The following is a 24,199-nucleotide window of genomic DNA, read 5'->3' as shown; positions in this document are numbered from 1 at the left end:
GAGCACGACTCTGCCATTGATATCGTCATTCCGACGTGAATATATACTCGGAATTATCTTTATGGATCTCGATCTTAAAGGGATACGGTTGGTTGATATTTCTTGCTAAGTAGGATGTCTTTCCTAGACTTTATCTCTCAGCAATGCATTTTGTTTAGTGTTGACCTTTAGTTGCTTTTAATTAGGACATTAAATGAATCAATCTATTCGATAATCTGCTCAATACTCGTTCGATTAAATTTAAATCGAACTCGATTTGTGAAACAAAAAAAAAAAAAAAAATGGCACCTGAAGGCAGATACTTGCTCGATTAGTAAATGACACATACTCGACTAAACTTGAGTCGGTTAAGACTCATTAAGGCCTGCTCGTTTATGCATGAGTCGACTCATTAGTTCAACTCGATTAAAATACATTCATATGTTTATAAATATATACAAACACCTATGTGTGTGTATATATATGTATTAGTTAATAATATAAACATAACACTTTTAAATTAAACATATGATATGTAACTTAATCACTTATGTCTAATCACTTATGTCTATATATTGAATATGTTTCATAGCTGTTACATATTAATTATTTATAAAATTTTAAAATTTGATAATTCAATAGAGATTCTACTTGTTAGTTGTACAAATTTAATATCTTTTTTTTTTTTATTTATCTAATTTAGTAATTATTAAATCTTATTTAAAAAATTTAAAAAATAAACAAATCGAGTTGAGTTGGGAGTTTAGCTTACTAGATCGAATTTGAATAAAAATTAGATAAAAATCTCGAATTTGAATTTTTTTATTTCAATTAGGGTTGTACACTTTCGGCGTCAGTTTTTGTGCCAAATCGAGACACTACCAACGTCTTTCATGAGTCTATTAAATCAATCGAAATCATGGATTTGGGGAGAGAAAATCGATCATATCGGTCTCTACGTGTATTGATGAAGTCTTTGATATATTGCCGTCATCTTCTATAAAGGAAGAGGAATTGAGGAAGAAAGAAGATGCGTCATACCGTCGTTTGCCATGAAAAAAGAAGAAAGTTGCAAAGAGGAAAAATACGACACATGGAAGAAAAAGAGGGATGGGGGTTTATTAATTCATTTTGAAATGACGTCGTTGCTGTTTTATTATATATTTTTTTAACATCTAAGCCCTAAAACGACGCTGTTTTACTTATTTAAGTGAAACGAAGTCATTTTATATATATATTCCAAAAAATATATAAATAGATCAGATCGGTCAGTTCAGCGATTTTCCAGGAGTTCAAATTAGCGTCAAACCGCTAATGTTAGTTTTCTCTTAATTCCTCTCGTCTGCGATCGGTTTTTTGCCAATTTTGTGCTCCAGTGGCTAGTCTGATTAGTTCATGGCCAATTTAAGTAATTCCTATACATCACTAATTTTAGCCTAACTAGACAAATAAAAGACTGGTTCGACTCGGCTCACCTTACTCCAAAGAGTAATGATATATACAATACATTTTTACAATATATTTTATAATAATATTATAAAATAAAAATATTTTTATAAAATGATATTATTTTTATAAAGTATTTTAAAAAAAATATCTTATTTAAAATATAATTATGTAAAATATTGTGAAAAATGTCACGTAGATCATTTTACTTTTGAAAATGAAGTCACAATGGTGGACAGATAACCCGACGCGTCTCAAGAAAGAAAAGGAGAGTGGGAAATAGCGCGTGGGAGTGTGGTTACACAGTGAACGGCGGCTGAGGGACAGTTGGATTTTGGAAGGATGCGTGCGTGGGACCAGTCAGGAAAAAAAGACGATAAAGGGGGAAAATACAATCAAAAGGTAAAATACAAGCAAAAGATTTATGTTCGTAAGGTTACAGTCGAAAGAACAGCAGAACAAAGGGGAAAAAGGTTTCGGAGAAGAAAGTGTGGAAATGTTGGTGGACCCGGGAATGGTGGGTGGGCTAGTCTCTCTATGTGGGTGACTGTATTATGAAGCTATTTTAAAGTCTTATGGTGGTTGGTTGTTCTCAGTAAATCCAAATCCAAAGCCAATATCAAGAAAGAGAAGGCTTGTACGATCAGAGAAGCAAAGAAGAAGAAAGTATTTGAGAGAGAGAGAGAAAGGGAGAGTATATTTGTGTGTCTGAGTTGATTCCAAGACTCAAGGTGGGAGACATGTCCAGGTTCATCCCAACAGTACGATTCTTTGCTTCTTCATGTCTTCGTGGATCCCAAAGGTCTCTCTCTCTCTCTCTCTCTCTCTCTCCTTATCGTGTCTCCACTACCAAACCTTTTCCTTAGTTTCGCTTGCTTCCTTTCTGACTCTCTCTCTCTCTGTCATTCACTTTTCCTCTTGTAGGGGCTCATTTATTGGCCTGGAATCGTAGTTGATTTCTTGTTTTTGCTGTTTATTGGATGCATGTGGAGTTTGAAATCATAGCGATGATGATGATGGGAAAGTAGTTCTAGTCTTTGGTAAAGTAGTCGCTATAGTTGGCTCCTAACTTTGATTGTTTCTTTTGGTATATATTTTGCTTTCTCAGTTTTTGGTTGGGGCTGTTTCATACATAGAGCATTTTCATTTTCTGAAATGGGTTCTTGACTGCATTTGGCATGTACCTTTCTCCTAATCTGAACGGACATACTTTTTTTCCCATTTATACTATTGGGTTTTTGTGGATGTCTTTCGATAGGCCGAGGTTATGGCCAAGCCTATTTGGAGTTCTCTTTTTTTCTTTTTCGTTTTTGGGATGAATGATGAGGAGTTTCTGAATGAGTTATTGACCAAAGTGGCTCATGTATTGCTCTTGTGTTTTGCTGTGTGTTTGAGTTTCTGTCACCCTCTCGATAGATATGCTCCTATAACGTTTTCTTTTGATTTTTTTGCATTCTTGCATGTGGAAGGAAAGCCCCCTTTCTACCAGTATTTGACTACGAAACAACGTGAGGGCTGATGCCCTTCTTTTTGGTCTTCTCAAACTATTTTTCTCTTTTTCGGTCTCTTGAAACATAAATGAGGCAGAGTGAAATCTAGCTGACACTTGTAGAATAATGGGTGATCTTTGAGTAATTACGTTGGGTGAGCATATCTAATTACAAGAAAATGTTATTTGAGCATCGTTTTCAAGATTGGTGTGGTGTTCTTTACAAGTAATTAGCTCTTCCTAACTGTATATTAAAGAGTACAAGGTGAGGTAATTTGGGAAAAAAGGAACATTGTAATCCGGGATTAATTAAAGTAGCCATTCTCTTTGCTTTCATGCTATGGTAGTGATATGAGATTGTGGAGGTGTTTGTTTCCTCTTCTCTCTACAGACTTTGGTCAGAAATATGTGGGAGATGACTATTACTGCTGTTGACATATTATTATATTCAAGGAAACCCTTATTCATTTGCTATGTCGTTTGAGTTCATAATCTTTTTTTTTATTATTTTAAATTGTTAATGTATATATTGATGTTAAATTGTGGTTGCATTTTTCAAGTATATGCCTGTGTACTTGGGATTTGCCTTTTACGATGAATAAAACTTCTTGATTACCGATCAAAAAACAAATTGTGGTTGCATTTAAGGAAATCTATTGCTGAAGATTTTTTTTGTCTGAAGTAAATAAAGACTTACCAAGAAAAGAGAGAGAGAAGTGGATAAAGACATATCAAAAAATTAAGAGAAGTGGAGAAAGACTTGTCAAGAAAAAAAGAAGTTTTGGGTAATCCAACAGATTTTGTGTTGGTTTTAAGACGTCTAACTCCATAGATAGGTTGTATAAAAATTTGGTGCATAACATGTATAATTTATTAAAATATATTCACATGTGAAATTATTTCTCAAAAATATATACTGTGATTAGTTATGAAAAATCCAACCATAAAGATGATTTATTGAGGTTACTTTAACCATAATTGTAGTTATTTGAAAATGGTGTTTACAAGCAAATGATCAACCATGAATGAGGAGCAATTAGCTTGCAATGGTGAAGTTTGAGCACAAATGTTTCTTATTAATCGAAGATCACCGCTTTCATAGTTTGAATATTCTAATTTCTATGTTTGTTACGGTTTTGCATTAACAATAAACTATTTTGATGCAATCAAGCAATATGATTTTTGGGAGTAATTATTAGGTAGTCTTGTAGTTCATGTGGCATGCACATCCATTAATAGGATGCCATATGATTTAAAATTGGTGTTTATGTAAGCAATTTTAATTACATGGCATATTCAACACCATAGTGAGAACCGATAAAAAAAAATTACATGGCATATTCTGAGAGTATCACGTCATTCATGCTCTACGAGTACTTGATGATTTTCCAGTTTTGGGTTACCATAATAGATTAGAAGTAGTGTTCACTCTCAAAATTTTTGTTACTAATGCAACCATGGGGAAAAAAGAAGTTGTGCGCTTACTTGGCTTAGTATTGGCGTGTTTTGGGCATTAACATTGTTTGTGTCCATTTTTTTCTTGTCTTTTTGATGATGAGAGTATCACGTCATTCATGCTCTACGAGTACTTGATGATTTTCCGGTTTTGGGTTACCATAATAGATTAGAAGTAGTGTTCACTCTCAAAATTTTTGTTACTAATGCAACCATGGGGAAAAAAGAAGTTGTGCGCTTACTTGGCTTAGTATTGGCGTGCTTTGGGCATTAAAATTGTTTATGTGTCCATTTTTTTCTTGTCTTTTTGATGTTTTAAGTGATTACAAACCTGTATCCTTTTTTTATGAGTCACTGCAAATCTATATCATATGCATCTTTTGACATAATTAATACACCGCTACTCAGTAGTTGTTGTGCTTTTCTTGTGTAGCTAATCCCAAAGAGGGTGGAAAGGAACCTACTTGTTGAAGGTCTCGTGGCTTTTGCATAAAACTCCAAAGTATTGACAATTTTGAGGCCATACGAATTCTGGACTTGCCAAGAAACAATCAAAATTCCTGTTCATTCAATGCCCAGTTTTACTGCTAATTGCCCCTTGTGGTGGAATTCCGATGTACATCGAATTCCACCAGCTTTATCTGAAAATGCATGCTTAAAAGCGGGATCTCCTCCACAACTTTGTCATGATGCAAAGCATTTAGGTCTTCAACTACCGATCCAGGAATCAGCCACAATTCAGTTGACTGGTCAATCTAACCCGAAAGCAGGTGATATAAAGTATATCCCAATATATTTATTTTTCCGTTACTTTATGTTCCTTGGCTAGTAGGCACCTGCTAGAAAGATTTCATGACCCGCTTTTCCCAGTTATTTTTTTTAAGATGCTATAGGCAAATCAATTCAATGATAATTACAGAATTAAGTTATAAAAGTTTGAATTTTTGTGGATTTTTTTTATGTTTACAGTGGATATGATTGGCACTGTCTGAGTCGGTTGAACAAGTAAATTAGTTTTGAGTCCCTTTTCTTTTTATATAAAGTCTCAAGATCCCACTATTCATATAACTTTCTAGTAGCCAATGCTCACTTTGTCTGCTGAGAGAAAAAGATGTTCCCTCTATCTGTAAATATAGGTTTACCTTCTCCTCAATCTCTTTGTTACAGCTAGAAGATAAGTTAGGTTTACAAATAAGTTCGATAGAAAACTTGACTTAAAAATAGTCATTCTTCAGACAGATTATGGCTTTACTCAGGCCTAGCGTTGAAAGTGTTGTTCCATATTATCTTTTCCATACTGCCATTCCTCTCACATTATATTGTTTCCATTGAGCTTCTATGTTTACTTTTTAGCTAGGGTCATGAAGAGCTTTTAATTTTTTTGCGTTTTTAAGCTAGTCTAACTTGTCAAGTCTTTTATGCATGTATGTAGACAGAGATGAAGGCTGTGTCAGGGATGTGGAAGGTCAAAAGAAGCCTTTCATGTTGAATAATCCAGATATTATCAGCAATCCTTCACAAGTTGCTCACAACTATTTAATGGTAGGTTGATATGTAGACTATGGAATCCTGTTTGTTAGATACTTTTGTAAACTCATTCTTCTCTCATTTCAGTCTCGAGTGTCACATGCCTATGCCGAGCCATGCTTGTTGACTACTTACGGACCACCAGCTATTGTAAGTTCTGTCAGGTTCATTTTGTGATCCCTTTGATCCAGAGATACTAATCTGCAACCTTGTTAGTTTAGTTTCATCTAGCAGGGTATGCATAAGGTGGAAACATAAACCCTTATCTGTTACATGCTATATTATATTTGTATTTACCACCAATTTATACGTGATTTCAAGTCTAACAGAGACAATGGAGCTGTAGCCACTTTTAGTATAGTTAACCTGAGCTTTAATATTTATTTATTTTTGAAAGAATTGCTTGTGATTGTTGCTTCTTGATATAATAAGTATATTTAAATTTTACTAGATTCAGCCCCAGATGGTGGGGAGAGCGCCTGCACGAGTCCCACTGCCACTTGATTTTTCAGATGATGGACCCATTTATGTCAATCCGAAACAGTACCATGGAATTCTTAGAAGGAGGCAGTCACGGGCAAAGCTTGAGGCTAAAAAAAAAGTTGTCAAAACTCGAAAGGTCTGTATGTCTACTAGCTCAGCATTCATTTAAATTATTTTGTTGGATTCGGTTCTTTATGGAAGTGTAAGTTCTACTTCTGGAACATCTAATCAATTGCAGCCATATCTTCACGAGTCTCGGCATCGTCATGCGTTAAATAGGGTTAGGGGATCCGGTGGACGCTTTGTCAGCACAAGAAAGCTTCATAATCCTGATCCAGCCACTACTAGCAACAGCCATTGCGTCTCAGGCTCCATTGACTTGCTTTCAAGTAAAACTATGTCTGAGTTTGACAGTCATCGATTTGTGGCCAGTCAAGATGTTTCTTCCCTTACCACCTGCTCCAACATCAATAGCAAGGATAACAATAAGTTTCAGCTGCGGGATCCCAGATTCTCAGGCACCTTTCCCCCCACGGGTGGCCGTGGATCCATGCAATGCAATGGAGGCCTTGTGTCTGGAGGCACCCAGCACTGTGCTTCAGTGGTCCGGTAAGATGAATATAAACGAAGACCATGTTACTGGTCAGGCAACTCATCCTTGGCTTTGTTACTTTACTTTCTATATGTTTCCTACATGTCTTGCAAAAAGCGTTTGGCATGCCACAATGTAATCTCTACCTAACTGTTTCATTTGCATGTGTTAATAAGAGAACATTGATACGGTTGTGTGAGGGGTGGTGCTTGTAATCCAACGTTGCGAATACATCACTTTTGCTGTTACTAAAGTGTTTGCATAATGTGTCAAGCGAAACATTGACATGTTTTGGATCCCATGTGTGGCATGGTTTGGAAAGAGATGGAGGGAAAATGCTTAACAATGGTGTGTTGCCTACATATGATGTAGGCGACGCTCTTGTCTATGTCCCTTATACTTGGGCCTTTGTGCCCTTTATTTTCAATAAAATTATGTTTATCGATAAACAAAAAAAAAAAAAAACAAAAAAACAAAAAAACAATGGTATTGTGTCATTCCAAAGATGATAATATATGTAGAACCAGTGGACTTCGATCTACCACTCACCCGTGCTTGAGAGGTTTTGTAATAAGATGAAAATAATGAAAAAGAAAAGACGACTAGGGTTTAAGCACTCACATTGCACTCTCTAAAAATTTTAGCCGAAGTTTAACTCATTTTCTATTTTGACTACTCAACTTTGCATAACATTATGCATCCTGTTCTCATTATGGTGCACGTGTTAATGCATGTCGGAGTTTCTCATTATGATGCACATTTCATAAAATAACATGGCGGGGAAAGTTCAAAAGAGTTATCAGTTGCACACCACTTGCAATCTTCTTGCACGCATGCAATGCATGGCGTACTGCAACTGAGAATAATGGGGTATTTGAAGTGAAGTCTTATATAATAGTAAATCCCATCATCATGCATAGTGGCATTAATTATCTCTACTCCAGGAATTTATTTGTTTGGACATATATATGCTTTTGAGAAGTTCTTAAGTTTAGGAACATAAATTTTATTGTGACGGAGTACCATTGCATACATGCACGCATGAAGTATAGGAGGAGAAATGGGGAAACATCGTATCATGATATATTTTATGGTTCAACTTACCTCGGAACATGAAGAAAATATTTGCTAATTAGAAGAGGAGGTGATCTAGTTATACACGGAACCAAGACCTTTTTTATTTTATTTTATTTTTTTAACGAGAGTAATGCTATACTTATAGTATATTTATCATCATTGGATGATAAAGATGATAAATGTTACATCTTAAATTAGGGGTGTACAAGAAACCGTGGAACCGGCCGTGATCGATTTAGACAGGCCGCCAGAGGCTGGAACTGGTTGAAACTGATAAGGAACTGATCGGCGAGCGGCAATGTTTTAACAAAACCGTTTATCGTCGGTTCGGTTGTGATTTGAGGCCGGCTTAAACCGCTGAACTGGCCGATGTAATAATACTTTTTTTTTTTTTTTAATTTTATCAATATGAAACAATGTCGTTCCACTTAAGTTTAAGTGGAATGTCGTCGTTTTACTCTTACGTTTGTATTTTACACCTAGATTAAATGACGTCGTTTGTTATTAAACCAAACAGCGTGGTTTTGTCTATAAGGTGAGAAAAAAAAATTAGAACGACATCATATGGTATTAAACCAAATAGCGTCGTTTAGATATTACATATCGTCTTCTTCCTCTTTTCTTTCCCGTTTTTGAATTTCTAACCCTCTTTCTTCTCTGCAACTCTCTCTCTCTCTCTCTACTCTCTCAGACGAACGACGCCGCCAGAGGAGAATCGAGAATCGACTGTAAATCGTCAGAGAACCACTAGAGTCAATACGGCCGGTTGTTCTCCTCCCTGTCGACCGGTTACGGTCGGTCCATCCACTGTTTTTCCTCTCATCGGTTGGCGGTAGTTTTGTCCTAAAACTGAGTCGAAGGGGTTGGTTTTCACCCCTATCTTAAATAGTATAAGGAGAGTAAATGGTAGTGTGGTGTATAAAATTTTCATTTTTACGATGATTGTAGGTTGCTTATTGTGGTGTATTTGGAGAGAGAAAATCTCGAAAGTCGAAACTGTCTACAAAAAAAGGGGTGATGTATTATCAAGGCCCCATTTGTTTGTAAGACTCAATTAAAATCAACTCAGTTCAGTCTAATTTTAAGTTGAGTTTAATATCTAAACACTCAATTCTTAAATTATTAAATTCATCTCAACTCAAAACCTTCCTACATATGGAACTCATAACCTTTTTCAACTCAACATCTCTTTATACAGGAAACTTACAACTTTTTTTAATTTTTCATAAATATCTCTAAATTCATCTTAACATCCAAACATATTTAAACTTATTTTAGGTGGGTCTCACAAAATTCACTATTCATAAATATCTTAACTCAACTCAACATCCAAACGGGATCGAAGAGTTTCTTTAAACAAAAAAAGTATCATTTTTCTGGTTGGATTTGTGATCAATTTGGTTGTTCTATTTTTAGTTTTTAGGACTTTTTTTAATGTTCGGTTTGGTAAGTGAGAATTTTGAGATTTAAAATGAAATATTAAAATATTATATTTTAATATTATTATTGTTTTAGAATTTGAAAAGGTTAAGAAAAAGTTGAATTATTTATTATATTTTGTATGAGAATTTAGGAAAGTTGTAATAATGAAATAATAATTTTGAGTTTAAGATGAAAATTTTTAATGGCCAAACCAAAAAATTATATTCTATTATCTTATAATTGTGTATTATGGTAGCATTTCTTTTCATCATTAATAACATCCAACTTATGAAAAGAATACAATTTATGCATCAATTTAGTTTTGCCTTCTCAACTGCAAGTTAAGTGGCCACCCTGTGATATCTCATTTATTGTTTGCAGATGATATTGTCATTTTTTCTATCAGGGGAAAAGCCTCTATGCGAGCTATCATTCAGATTTTGCAAGACTATGAAGCATGGTCGGGTCAGATTGTGAATAAGGCAAAATCTTTGGTTATTTTATCTAATAAAATTATGTTAGCAAGGAGACGAATGATTCTAAGTCAAATAGGTTTTATTGAAAGAAAATTGCCTTTTACGTATCTAGGAGTCCTTATTATTTCTGGGTGTTTGTTGACGTGACATTTTGATGATTTAGTGACTAAAATTTGTAGCAAAGTAGAGGGTTGGCAAGCTAAATTGCTTTCAAGTGGTGCTAGACTTCTCTTACTTAAGCATGTTTTGCAGAGTATTTCGATTCATTGTTTATCCATTTTGTTCACGCCTAAGGCTGTCTTGGAAAAGATTAGGGGAATTATGAGTACTTTCTTTTAGGGAACTCAAGAAGGAAAAGCTAAGCGCAAATGGTGTTCATGGGATGTTTTGTGTAAAACAATCCTGGAAGGGGGTGTGGGTCTTTAGAACCTCTCTGAAGTTCAAAAGCATATGAAGCATGTTTGGAATCTTCTCCAAGGTAAATCTTTATGGACTCAATTTTTTCTAGCAAAATATGTTGGTTTGGATCATTTTTCGCTAATTAATCCTTGGAGAGGAACCGGGTTTTGGCGTATGCTTTTAGAAAATCTTCCTACTGTGCAAAAAAAATTCTTTGTGGTGGGTGAAAAGTGGTAATGTGTCTTTTTGGAGGGATCATTGGGTTGGTGAGGGCCCTTTGTATGATCAACAACAAATTACAGATCTCTCGTCTCTTATGTTGGTAGAATGTAAATCTGGGAAAGGATGGAACATTGATCTTTTCCAGAGACTAGTGGGCATGGAACAAGCGAATGTGTTGATTGAAAAATTGGACAAATTAAAGAATGGTGAGGATATTCTTATTTGGCTTCCTAAGGCGAATGGCAAATTTTCTACCAAAAGTGCTGGGGATTGTCTTCGTATTCAGTCTCCTAAGATCTCATGGATGGAGTGGGCTTGACACCCTTTTATTCCAAAAAAATGTCGGTTTTGATGTAGAAAGCATTGCATGGCTATCTTCTTGTGGATGACTGACTGAGTAGAGTTGGTATCACTATGGTTTCAAAGTGTGAATGTTGCGCTATTGGTGCTTATGAGGATCATGATCATGTTCTTGCCTTAGGTGGCCTGTCTTCATTTAAGCATGCCGAACTTAATAGGAAGAACATGGAAAGAAAGGGTGGCGTGTTGGTTTCGTCATACAAAACGTTCCTCTTGTAGTGGTCAGATTATTGGTATTCTTCCCATTGTCATTACATGGCGTTTGTAGTGGAGGAGGTGCAAGGCTCATATGGAGGGCTCCTAGGACTCCATTGAAACGGTATGGTTATCTATTAAGTATTGGTTGTCTTGGATTGCTTTAAAATTTAAAAATCAAAAGTATATTAGTTTACGGGATGAGGAAGTGCTTAATTTTCTACAGATTCCTATTCCAAATATTCGTATGAGGTTTGACAGGATTGTTCGGTGGGAAAACCAAAATTTGGTTGGTGTAAATTTAATGTTGATGGCTGCTCTTTGAGAAACCCGGGTGCTTCAGGAGTTGGGGGAGTTATACGAGATCATAATGGTGAGTTGAAATTGGGTTTCTGTGCTCCTATTGGTTGTTGTTCTAATACTCATGTAGAGGTTATGAGCTTACTTTGGATTGTTGATATTGAGTTTGAGATGGATTCAAAGTTGATTATTGATTGGATTAACAATCATAAATGTGGCTTGTGGTACTTGGAAGATTTTTGGGAAGAGATCATGGGGTTCCTACACTCAATTTCTCTCTTGTCGGCATATTTTTAGGAAATGCAATGCGATAGCAGATGTTTTGACAAAATTTGGTGCTAAAGGGAGTAATGTTGTTTATTCTTCTGTTTTGGACCTTCCTCAGGTGGCTAAAGGTTTTCTTAGACTTGACAAAGATAGTTTGCCATATGTGAGGAGGAAATAATCCTTTGTTGTTTTTTTGCTCGGTCTTTCTAAGATGGTTTTGGTTTGGGTTGTAATTTTGGTTTTCTGGCTTGTTTCCTGGGTAATTTCCCTCGGATGACCTATTTGTTTCCATAATTTTCCTCCACCACAAGTGAGGGCTTCTAATAAAATTGGGAGTGTGTCACTCATAGACATGTGACGTTTATCTCTTCTAAAAGAAAAAGAAAAAAAAATGACCACTCTTTTTTCTCAAATAAACTAAGCTGCTAGTATTAACCATATGGAAATTCCCATATCCATAAAATTTAAGCCAAATCATGTGTTGTTTCCCTTTTTTCCATATACTAATAGCCATAAAGCTAGGGTTTGTGATTTTCTTATGTATCAGAAGATTACCTTTCTGCACTTCTTCATGGCCATTGACATTGTGTTCTTCACCAGATTTCAAGGAAAGGTACATGATTGTTTGTATGTTGACTATCTAGGTTTTTTGTTCGACTATGTAACACCCCCTTTTAGGGATGAGACCTGATTACGTATATAGCAGACAAGAGAATTACAGAATTTAATAAAAACATTATTCATCACATAAAAGAATTGATAAAATAAACTGTTTTAAACAAAACATAATCATAATACCAATGGATTTATCTAAATTAATTGACTGATCTACTTTATCTGGCTTATCTAAATTAACTTACTGATCTATAAAGTTGAAAATTAGCAAATTTAAGAGCACTAGCATCCCTTCCTAAAGCACTCAATAGATCCTTTATCATATCATTTAAAATACATCACCAAAGCTTAATTTTTCTATTTTATATATTGACTTTTACAATATATCATACATCAACTTATCTATTTTTTTCTCGATATCATTTAAATATTATATTTCTTAATCTTTTTTATTTATTTCAAATATTTTCTATAATATTTTTTATAACTATCAATTATATCTTCATATATTTTGATATTTGCAATATCTACCTATATAATTATGTCATATTTTAAATTAATCTAAATTTATAAGTAAAACCAAAATTTAAATTGATTCAAAATATAAAAAAGAGATTAAATTATGAAAGTATTCTCAAAATATACTACGAGAATATTTATTTTCGATAATTTTGAAAATAGGTTCTCAAGATAATTGTGAAAGAATATTCATTTTAGAGAGTTTGCCAAAGGTTGATGGTTTTCCAACTACAAGTTCATTCATAATGAAGAAAACTTTCTACTTGCAAACTTGGCCAAATAAAATAACGATTGAAAGTGAAAAAAAAAATACCATTCTTTATACTAACTTTTGATTTTAGGATTTGTACAGTTAATTTGGGAAGTAACTGTACAAATCCTAAATCATTCTTTTGATTTATTTTATTCTAAATTTAATAATACATTTAGATTTATTTATTATTCCTACTCTTTTTTAAATTAAAAACAATATCATAAAAATCAAATTTTCGTATTTTTGTTGATGTGAGGCTAATTATGTTTTTATATCTTTCAATAATATTAAATAAAATCATTTTTACTAAACATTTAACTAATTTTTATTAACATACACATATTTCTACAATGTTATGTACGACTTCAATTCTTGACTAATTTTTTAGATTTAATCGTTACAAAATATTACTCTTAGGCCTTGTTTATTTTTATAAAACTTTCATCTCATCTCATCTTAATCATTACAATTTTTTTAAATTTTCATATAAAATAAAATAAATAATTCAATTTTTTCAAATCTCAATATAATTTTTTCAAATTCTAATATAAAATTAATATATTTTAATAATATTTTATTTAACTTATCTCAACTCATCTCATCTCATCTCTGAAAACAAACGAGGCCAGAAGAAGCAAATATTGACAAAAAATTATATTATTTTAAAAATATAATAATTTTGAAAATATTATTGTACCCGCAAAAAATAATTGAAATTTTTATTACGCATATTTGTTAGAGACTAATAATTCAAAATGAAGAAAAAAGATACAATGTGAGTAGTTAATATTGTAGAGGGAAGTGACAACAAAATAATAATAATAAGAGAATAAAGAAACATTATTTTAATAAAAATAATAATGAGTAAGATGTAAGAGGTTTTAAAAATGAAAAATTCTTCTTGTCATCCTCACACTTTACACGCTACATTTATTTTAATTTTTTTTCATTTTTTCTACAATAAATATATAGTGTGTGGATGATAAATAGAATAATTCAATTAGTTTAATAAGAATAAAATGAAATAAAAAATAAAAAAAGAAAATAATAATATTTTAATATATAAAATGTATGGTGTGAAATGATATGTAGCATTCCTCAAATATAGTAAAATTTTTTTCTGCATGGCTTTAGGTTCGACTTGATGCCATAAAATTTTTATTTTAAATTTTAAATTTTTATCTCACCATTACTATTTTCTTAAATTTTTATATAAAATATAATAAATAATTTAATTTTTTTTAATTTTTTTAAATTACAAAAAAATAATAATATTAAAATAATATTATATCTCAAGACTCAAAATTCCTACTTTACCAAACTGAACCACTTACCCAGGAGAAACAACGAAAATAGAGAACACCGTGGGAAAGAGCACGCGACGGCGTTGAGGCTGAGACGAGGGTCGAGGGTCAACGGCGGCGGCTTCCGTGCGTGGTGGTGGGACCCTAGAGAACGATGGTTCCGGTTCCGTTAGAGGGAGAGAGAAACGGAGAAGATAAAGTGGAGGGAGATCGGGTGTGGGCTTACCGGAGCTGCGCAAGGTGATGAGAGTGAACCTTCCGGCGGTTTCCGTGTTTCTCCCTAGGGATTCCGTCGAGGAGGGTGGTGGTTACCTTGAGTTCACGAGTTTGGTCTCTTTTACGGTGGTGGAGACAGGTATGGTCGTTCGCGTGGATTTCGTTGTAGTCCGAGTGCGAGGGTGGTTCTTCCATGGGTTGGTGGTGGCTCACAGAGCAACGCAAACTGAGCTTGGGTTGTGTTCCAACGTTCTATGCGGCGGCGCAAGGCCGTGGGCACGTATGGGTACACGCTGATATCGACTGGATTTCTTGGTTTCCACTTGTTTGGCGTCGGTTGGTGGTTGTAGGGAGGATTTGGGATACGGTTGTTTGGGTCCCGGCGGGGAGGGAGGTGCTACATGAAGGGTCAGTTGGAGAAAGGTGGGTGTCCATAATCATTGCGGTGTGGAGGAATCATGGGTGGCGGTGCTCTATTTTTTCTTTTTATCGTATAAAAAGTGAGGTTACGTCGGAATCACTTACGTGGACTGGTTTTGGTGGTTCCCGATGGTTGGCTGCCGTGAAGGAGCAAGGTAGCCTGCGTCGGGGTCGTGGGGTGTCAGGCATGATGACTGCGAGAGTCCTCCATGGCTTGAGTGCACCCTGTCTGTGCGTTGGGAAGGGCTAGGCTCTTCTTCCATCTGATTCGATGGTGTGCTGGTGACTGGTCTGGGTTGCTCCATGGTTTTCTCGTGGTGGAGCTCGGCTGAGTTGAGGTTGCAGGTTTGCTAATTTGGGGTGAGAGGACGTTGCTGTGTGACGATGGAGAGAGTGTTGCCGTGAGTATAACTGCTGTGGTTTTGGGAGAATTTCTTAGGAAGGAAGTTGAGCGGCGCCTCATTGTTACCGCTAGCAGCCTAGCACCAACCTTCTTTTTATTTTTATTTTTATTTTATTTTATTTTTCAATTTTTTTAATATATTTAAATATTTTTTTTAAAAAGATATTAATATACTTAAATATTTTTGCAACATATAAGTAAAGTCACATAGTAATTTACATATCAATATTGATTTTTTTATATTCAAAACTTAAATTAATATTATTTTTTAACTAATTATATTATATTGATGTACATATTAATATGCAGTTATATTTATAATTAGATTTTTCTTCTTGTGAATTGGCTACATGGGTTGGGTATTGTATTTTGTGCTTATAATTAATTTATTGACCCTCATACCGAATAAGTATAAGTTTACTTGTTCATAAATATTAATTGGACTTTAGTCTAAGTTTTGAGTCTAATAAAAATTCTTTAATCTATCATAATAATTTTTAACCCGTGGTTATCCAAAAATTACAATTAGATTTTTTTTATATGGCCACCAATATAATTTTAATTTTAATAAAATTATCTTTAAAATATTGGACCGGTCGTTACATACTAATTATCCGAATATTCTAATATTTGTACATTTTGTTATAAAACTATCGAAAGGAGAGAGAGATAGAGTTCAGAGAAGTTATGAAACTTATGAATTTTTTAAAAAATTCAACGATATATATAGGCGTACAAAGGGGACTATGCTTGCTCATTATGCTAGCACTATGCACTATGCATATGTCGGTCAACTCACTATGCTAGTACTATGCTAGCACAATGCACTATGCTAGCACTATGCACTATGCATATGTCGGCCAACTCACTATGCTAGTACTATGCTAGCACTATACACTATGCATTTGACGGCTAGTTCAAGGTGGTCATACAATTTATTTTACAACAATGTTATTTTACAACACTCCCCCTTTGGATGACCACATATAATGAATATGCCTCGTTAAAATCTTGCCAAGGAAAAACCCTGTGAGAAAAAAAACCAATGGCGAAGGAAAAAGAGTACAATATTCATGTGTACCGTAAAATGCTTTAAGATTGCCTCATTAAAACCTTGCAAAGGAAAACCCAATGGGATAAAACCTTAGCGAAGGAAAAAGAGTACAATCAGTATAAGTCTTCAAGACATTACTCCCCCTGAAAAGTGCATGATAAAAGGTCTTCAAGTCTCCGCATTCCAATATTCTGCACAATCTTCTTAAATGTTACAATTGGTAATGCTTTTGTGAATAAATCTGCCAGATTATCACTTGATCGTATCTGCTTGATTTTAATTTTACTATTCTCTTGAAGTTCATGAGTATAAAAGAATTTAGGTGAAATATGTTTGGTTCTATCACCTTTGATATATCCTCCTCTAATTTGAGTAATACAAGCAGCATTATCTTCGTATAAAGTTGTTGGGCTATCATTAATCACTGGAAGACCACACTTTTCTTGAATATGTTGGATCATTGATCTTAGCCAAATACATTCTCGACTTGCTTCATGAATTGCAATGATCTCTGAGTGATTTGAAGAGGTAGCAGATAGTGTTTGTTTGACAGATCTCCATGATATAGCAGAATTTCCATAAGTAAATACATATCCAGTTTGAGATCTACCTCTATGTGGATCTGAAAGATAACCTGCATCTGCATATCCAACTAATTGTGGACTTGAACCATGTTGATAAAATAATCCCATATCAACCGTACCTCGAAGGTATCGAAGGATATGTTTAATGTCATTCCAATGTTTTCGAGTTGGTGCGGAACTATATCTTGCAAGTAAATTAACTGAAAATGCAATATCAGGCCGAGTGCAATTTGCAAGATACATCAGAGCTCTAATTGCACTGAGATAAGGTATTTCAGGACCAAGAATTTCTTCATTGTCTTCATAAGGATGAAATGGATCCTTCTGCACATTAAGTGATCGAACAACCATTGGAGTACTCAGGGGATGAGCTTTGTCCATGTAAAAGTGTTTCAAGACGTTCTCTGTATAATTTGACTGATGAATGAGAATTCCATTTGGCAAATGCTCGAGCTGCAGGCCGAGACAAAATTTCGTTTTGCTAAGATCCTTCATTTCAAATTCATTCTTTAAATATGTAGCGGTTCTTCTGATCTCTTCAGGAGTTCCAACAAGATTTAGATCATCAACATAAACTGCAATAATAACAAATCCAGAGTCTGATTTCTTAATAAAAACACATGGGCATATTGGATTATTCTCAAATCCTTCTTTCAATAGATATTCGCTAAGGCGTTTATACCACATGCATCCGGATTGTTTTAACCCATATAAAGATCTTTGAAACTTAATAGAATACATACTTCTGGATGTACTCAGATTAGAAGCTTCAGGCATTTTATATCCTTTAGGGATTTTCATATATATGTCATGATCTAATGATCCATATAAATATGCAGTGACCACATCCATCAATTGCATATTCAATCTTTTTATAACTGCCAAACTGATCAAATATCTGAATGTGATTGCATCCATAACAGGAGAGTATGTTTCCTCATAATCAATCCCCGGTTTCTGCAGGAAACCTTGTGCAACAAGTCGTGCTTTATATCGCACAATTTCATTGCTTTCATTATATTTACGTATAAATATCCATTTATATCTAACGGGCATTACACCCTTTGGTGTTTGTATAATTGGTCCAAAGACCTCTCGCTTTGCTAGCGAGTTTAATTCAGCTTCAATAGTTGATTTCCATTTTGGCCAATCATTTCTACGTCGACATTCTTCGACAGTTTTTGTCTCAATTTCTTCATTACTTCTGGTAATGTCAAGAGTCATTTTATATGAAAATATGTTGTCGACAACAGTTTTATTTCTATTCAAACTTTCTCCTGTACTCATGAAATGTATCGAGATCTCGTTATTTTCAGGTACCTGTCCCTCTTCAAGGGAAGACATTTCATGAAATACCTCTTCAGGAGGTTCTTTCTCAGGAGATTTACTCTCTTCAGGAGCATCAATTACTCTTATGGCCTGTGTTAGTATGGACTCTTCAGGAGTACCAAATTTATTTTGTATTTTCCTCTTCCAAGAAATTTTGTCCTTAGCACCAATAGGCCATCCACGCTTCAGGCGTATCTTAGACTCGCCTATTGCTATTTTGGCAACTTGTCCTTCAGGGATTGCAATCCTTGCTGGAACATTAACAGCAGGAATATATGATTTTACCACACCTTTAGTGTCAGTAAATACATCCGGTAATTGGTTTGCAACACTTTGCAAATGAATAATCTTTTGAACCTCTAGATTACATTCTTTTATACGAGGATCAAATTGGGAAAGAGCTTTATTTTTCCAAGTAATTTCCTGTCGTGTTTCAGGCACCGACTTCTCATTACCCAATGTTGGAAAAATGGATTCGTCAAAATGACAATCCTCAAAACGTGCCTTAAACATATCCACTGTAAGAGGCTCAAGGTATCTGATAATAGATGGAGAATCAAACCCAACATATATCCCAAGTCTACGTTGAGGACCCATCTTTGTATGTTGTGGAGGTGCAATTGGAACATATACAGTACATCCAAAAATAGGAAGATGAGAAATATTTGGTTGCTGACCAAATGCAAGCTGTAATGGTGAATATTTGTGATATACTGATGGTCTAACTCGAATTAATGATGCTGCATGAATTATAAAATGTCCCCAAGCAGAAATAGGAAGATTTGATTTCATGAGTAAAGGTCTAGCGATTAGCTGAAGCCTTTTAATCAATGATTCAACTAAACCATTTTGAGTGTGTGTGTGGGCAACTAGATGTTCAACATCTATTCCTATTGACATGCAATAATTATCAAAAGTTTGAGATGTAAATTCTCCTGCATTATCTAATCGAATAGTTTTAATTGGATAGTCAGGGAATTGTGCTCGTAGCTTAATTATTTATGCAAGAAGTTTAGCAAATGCAACATTTATAGTGGAAAGTAGACAAACATGTGACCATCGACTTGATGCATCAATTAAAACCATAAAATATCTGAACGGTCCACTTGATGGTTGAATAGGCCCACATATATCCCCATGAATCCTTTGTAAAAAAGATGGAGATTCAAAAACAACATTTGAGATAGATGGTTTGATAATCAATTTACCTTGAGAACATACATATCATGGATATTCATTGGGTAAGATAATCTTCTGATTCTTTAGGGGATGCCCAGACGAATTATCAATTATTTGTCTCATCATTATCGATCCCGGATGTCCAAGGCGATCATGCCAAGTCAGAAATATTTTGGGATCAATGCACTTCTGGTGCATTACAACATGTGATTCAATTGTTCTCATTTCTGTATAATACAATCCAGATGAGAGGGCAGACAGTTTTTCTAATACGAGCTTCTGGCTTGAAATTATTTTAGTAATAAGAAGATGCTCTTTCTTGTCTTCGTTAATGGTTTCAATATGACAACCATTACGACGTATATCTTTAAAACTCAATAAATTTCTTCTGGATTGTGAAGAAAATAGAGCATTATCAATACAAAATTTAGTGTCATTAGGCAACACAATATAAGCTCTTCCGGAACCTTCAATTAGATTCGATGAACCAGAAATGATATGTGACTCACTCAAAAATGAGTAGCACTAAAGCTATCCCAAGTGCAGGAGGATGTCGTGTAATAATTAAGAATAAATTCCTAGATCGTCTCCTCAGGGAAAGTTACTTAGAAATCAAACTCGTTGAAAAAGGTGAAAAATTTCACAAAGAGAAAATAAAATGATGGTATGTGCAATGGATGGGAGAGGACACTAGTCTTGGACTAGATTCATATTTTTGGATTTTGATTGTCGGATCGGAATGTAAAGGACTAATAGATTAAACTCAGAAATTGATAAAACTAAATTAAGAATTAAACTAAATTAGGAAGTAATTGACAAAACATGCACTGAAATTGAAAAGCCCCAAAATCAATGTTCTAGGGTTCATCATTATATTCAAATCACAAATTCTCAAATTAAACCACCGTAATTGTAATCACTACTAAAATGAAAGTTTAACGAAACGATAAAAATAAATAACATGAATTGAATGAATAACAAATAAATTTCTCAAACGTCTAAATCAAAATTCTCTAAAATAATTCAGAAACTCAAAATTGAAATGAAATAGCAAGTAGGGAATTGAAAAGATCAAACCAGTTGAATGGAGATGAAGATTCTAAACGGTGGAGGAGGCTGAGCTGCAGTGGCAACTGGACCCCTCAAGGAGTTATTCAATCTGCTGCAGTGTGAGTGAATGATCCAGTGGATATTGTGTAGCTGCGTGAATGATCGATTGAATGAATCCTCCTCTTCGAATCTGAACGAAAATTAAAGGAAAAATGAATTCTAAGTGTTTCTCTACTCAAAAACCGAGTTTTCCAGCCCAAGAGTCGTCCTAAGATGTAAAAAAAACATATATATACTCTGACGGCGGAATGAACCCTGATCTGTAAAAATGCGATATTCGCTCGAGCGGAGTGTCGAGCGAACATTGAGCGTTCGACTCTGCCTAAGTTCACTCGAGCGGCCTGTCGAGCGAATATCAAGCGTTCGACTCTGCCTGAATTCGCTCGAGCGGCCAAATGCCTCCGCTCGAGCGATCTCTCTTCCCGAATCTCGCTCGAGCCCACTGTCGAGCGGAAGTCGAGCGTTTGAATCTGCCTGATTTCGCTCGAGCGACCGAAAGCCGCCGCTCGAGCGAAATGTACCATAATCCATATTAATTGGCAGTTGATAAAATTAGATCAGAAATTTATGCTTTTAATCAATTAAAATCACAACTTTGATTTATTCATTTTTTCATATAAAATCAATGATAAAGTAATGAAAGAATTAATATATATTGGTTCCAAAAGCATTAAAAATGCAATAATTCAACTCAATCACACCCCCCAACTAGCATTTTGTTAATCCTTGAGCAAAATAGTGAAAATTAATTGAGATGAATATTGCATAAAGATCGAAATTCAAACAAAAACAATCAAACACAATTCTGAATTCTCACAAAAGTGACACGTTACTACTCAACCCCCAAGGGTTATATCCACCAAGACTATCTTAACAATCTTTCACATAGAATTAAGGCAAATGTCTCAAAACTCAAATGTGTGTGTGGAGCTAGATCGGTTGTGTGTTCCTCATTACTAGCCATGATTTGCCATAAGATTTTTCAACCTTAAGATTAATCATTATTGATTCTAACTACCTCAAAGCCCAAGGGTCTAGCAGTTTTCACGCCAGCTCTGTTTTTAAAAGTTGGACACTCAACCCCCAAAGTCTTGGGTAACTGTTTCTTGCCCTTTTTACTTAGGAAAGTTCACTAAGTTGCCTTTATTCCTTCTCTCTCTTTTTTTTTTCTTTTTTTTTTCTTTTCTTTTCAAATCCTTTTTTTCTTTTCTTTTCTTTTCTGTTCTTTTCTTTTCTTTTTTTTTCTTTTTTTTTTTGGCATGGCTCAGTAGTCCTGCAGTTTACTTCTCCAGTGTTAAATCAATGAATGGTAAATAAGGAACACTACAAGCATAAGCATGTGCAAAATGTCCTTCAAAATTTGTCTTTCGTTCTACAAAAATTTTATCAAGTTTCATCTCAATAAGCATAACATCCCGGTGTTTCAAGCCACATATCAACAAAATATGATGCATCAAAAATCATGCTCTATGTTTAAGCTTGAAAATAAATCTTCACAAATGATCCCGCTCAACTACTCCACCAGGATGCTCAAGTTTCACAAATCTTTTTATTTATTTATTTATCTTTTTTTTTAAATTGTGCACACATGCTACCCCCAACTAGTGAGAGACATAGTCCTCAATGAGTCGAACGAAAGAAAAGAAAGTGTACAGAACTAAGTAAGCAAAACAAACAATCAACATGAAATATAAAATCAAAGCAAAAGAATAAATAAAAACAAAGCAAGTAAAGAAAACTGTAAAGAAGGAGAAGCAAATCAAAACACTTCCCTGGGGTCTTGCACAAGCAAGATCTCTTCATGTGGATCAAAAACCTTCAGAAATGACTTTAGACGTTGTCCGTTGACAGTGAAGCTATTACCATTTTTCGGATTGACAATGTCTACCGCACCATGAGAATGAACGGTCTTTACAATGTACGGCCCACTCTATCGGGATTTCAACTTTCCAGGAAAAATGTGCAAGCGAGAGTTGTAAAGAAGAACTTCCTGGCCAAGTGTGAAATGCTTTGGATGAATTTTCTGATCATGCAGAATTTTCATGCGTTCCTTTGCAATCTGAGCGTTGTTATAAGCATTCCAACGAGTTTCATCCAATTCATTGATCTGCAATTTTCTCAACCCTGAAACTTCATCAAGTGACATGTTTTATGGCCCAAAGAGCTCGATGCTAAATATCAACAGGTAAATGACAAGTTTTACCATAAACTAATCGATAAGAAGACATCCCTAGATTTGTTTTAAAAGCTGTCCTATAAGCCTACAAAGCATCAAGAAGTTTAACCGACCAATCTTTCCTATTAGGCTTGATGGTTTTCTCTAAAATAATTTTTATCTCTCTGTTTGCCAATTCAGCTTGCCCATTTGTTTGAGGGTGATAAGGGGTAGAAACTCTGTGTGTAATACCATATTTCTTCACAAGTGTAGAAAATGGTTTGTTGCAAAAATGAGAACCCTCATCACTTATAATAACTTTTGGCATGCCAAAACGAGCAAACAAATATTGCAAAAATTTCAGGACAACATGATGGTCATTTGTTTTGCAAGCAATGGCCTCCACCCATTTTGAAATATAATCCACAGCTAAAAGAATATATGTGTTTCCAAAAGAAACCAGAAAAGGTCCCATGAAGTCTATTCCCCAACAATCAAAAATTTCTAAAGTCAGAATAGGGGAAAGAGACATCATGTCTCTTTTGCTAATGGATCCCAATTTTTGACAAGGCTCACAAGCCTTGCAAAAATTATAAGCATCTTTAAACATAGAAGGCCAGTAAAACCGCTTTGCAAAATTTTTGAAACTGTTTTCTTTGTTGAAAAATGACACTACATGCACCCATATGACAAAATCTCAAAACAGAAGAAAACTAATCATCAGGAATGCATCTTCGAATCAATTGGTCCGAACAATATTTAAAAAGATATGGATCATCAAAATAAAAGTGTCGTACCTTAGAGAAAAACCGACGCTTATCTTGGGTGGACCATTCAGAAGGCATTATCTCAATCATCAGGTAATTGACTATGTCAGCATACCATGGAGCTCTATCAACCACAAACAGCTGCTCATCCGGGAAACTATCATCAAGAGGAAGGCTGACATTTGAAGAAGGAGATGATGACAATCTAGAGAGATGGTTAGCTACCACGTTTTCAACTCATTTCTTGTCCTTAATGTTGATGTTGAACTCTTGAAGTAATAGAATCCAGCGAATCAAGCGTGGCTTTGCATATTTCTTAGCCAACAAATACTTAAGAGCAGAGTGGTCAGTGAAAATAGTAACAGGAGAACCAAGAATATAAGTCCGAAATTTATCAAGTGCAAAAACCACTGCAAGCAATTCTTTTTCAGTAGTGGTATAATTTTTCTGGGCATCATTCAAGGTCCTACTAGCATAATAAATCACAAATGACCTATTATCCACCCGCTGCCCCAAAACAACTCATAAGGCATAGTCACTAGCATCTGTCATAATCTCAAAGGGAATATCCCATTGCGGAGGTTGCACAATAGGTGCAGTGG

General features: G+C 34.8%; 1 protein-coding gene across 5 annotated transcripts; it reads left to right on the top strand.

The window, feature by feature from the left end:
* The first annotated feature begins 1,846 nt into the window (after positions 1–1,846).
* LOC122307977 (nuclear transcription factor Y subunit A-4-like) lies at positions 1,847–7,170 on the top strand. Of its 5 annotated transcripts, XM_043121116.1 has the most exons (7): positions 1,847–2,227; positions 2,350–2,465; positions 4,803–5,139; positions 5,802–5,911; positions 5,984–6,046; positions 6,348–6,515; positions 6,618–7,170. In XM_043121116.1, the coding sequence occupies exons 3-7, from the start codon at positions 4,941–4,943 to the stop codon at positions 6,990–6,992; spliced, it is 915 nt and encodes a 304-aa protein (XP_042977050.1). In that variant the 5' UTR covers positions 1,847–2,227; positions 2,350–2,465; positions 4,803–4,940; the 3' UTR covers positions 6,993–7,170. The 5 variants fall into 5 exon arrangements, with proteins under 5 accessions (XP_042977050.1, XP_042977052.1, XP_042977049.1 ...); XM_043121118.1 differs by lacking the exon at positions 2,350–2,465 and having other exon boundaries at positions 6,354–6,515; XM_043121115.1 differs by lacking the exon at positions 2,350–2,465.
* Positions 7,171–24,199: the final 17,029 nt, after the last annotated feature.

The sequence above is a fragment of the Carya illinoinensis genome, chromosome 4 (assembly GCF_018687715.1).
Source record: "Carya illinoinensis cultivar Pawnee chromosome 4, C.illinoinensisPawnee_v1, whole genome shotgun sequence".
NCBI lineage: Eukaryota > Viridiplantae > Streptophyta > Magnoliopsida > Fagales > Juglandaceae > Carya > Carya illinoinensis.
This window is presented reverse-complemented; position numbering and strand designations above follow the sequence as displayed.

Bases quoted from the DNA above. Each gene is read 5' to 3' on its own strand.
- LOC122307977 (XM_043121115.1), top strand. From the start codon at position 4,941: ATGCCCAGTTTTACTGCTAATTGCCCCTTGTGGTGGAATTCCGATGTA. The intron at 6,047-6,347 runs GTAAGTTCTGTC...AAATTTTACTAG, and splicing joins CTTACGGACCACCAGCTATT to ATTCAGCCCCAGATGGTGGG. The intron at 6,516-6,617 runs GTCTGTATGTCT...AATCAATTGCAG, and splicing joins AAGTTGTCAAAACTCGAAAG to CCATATCTTCACGAGTCTCG.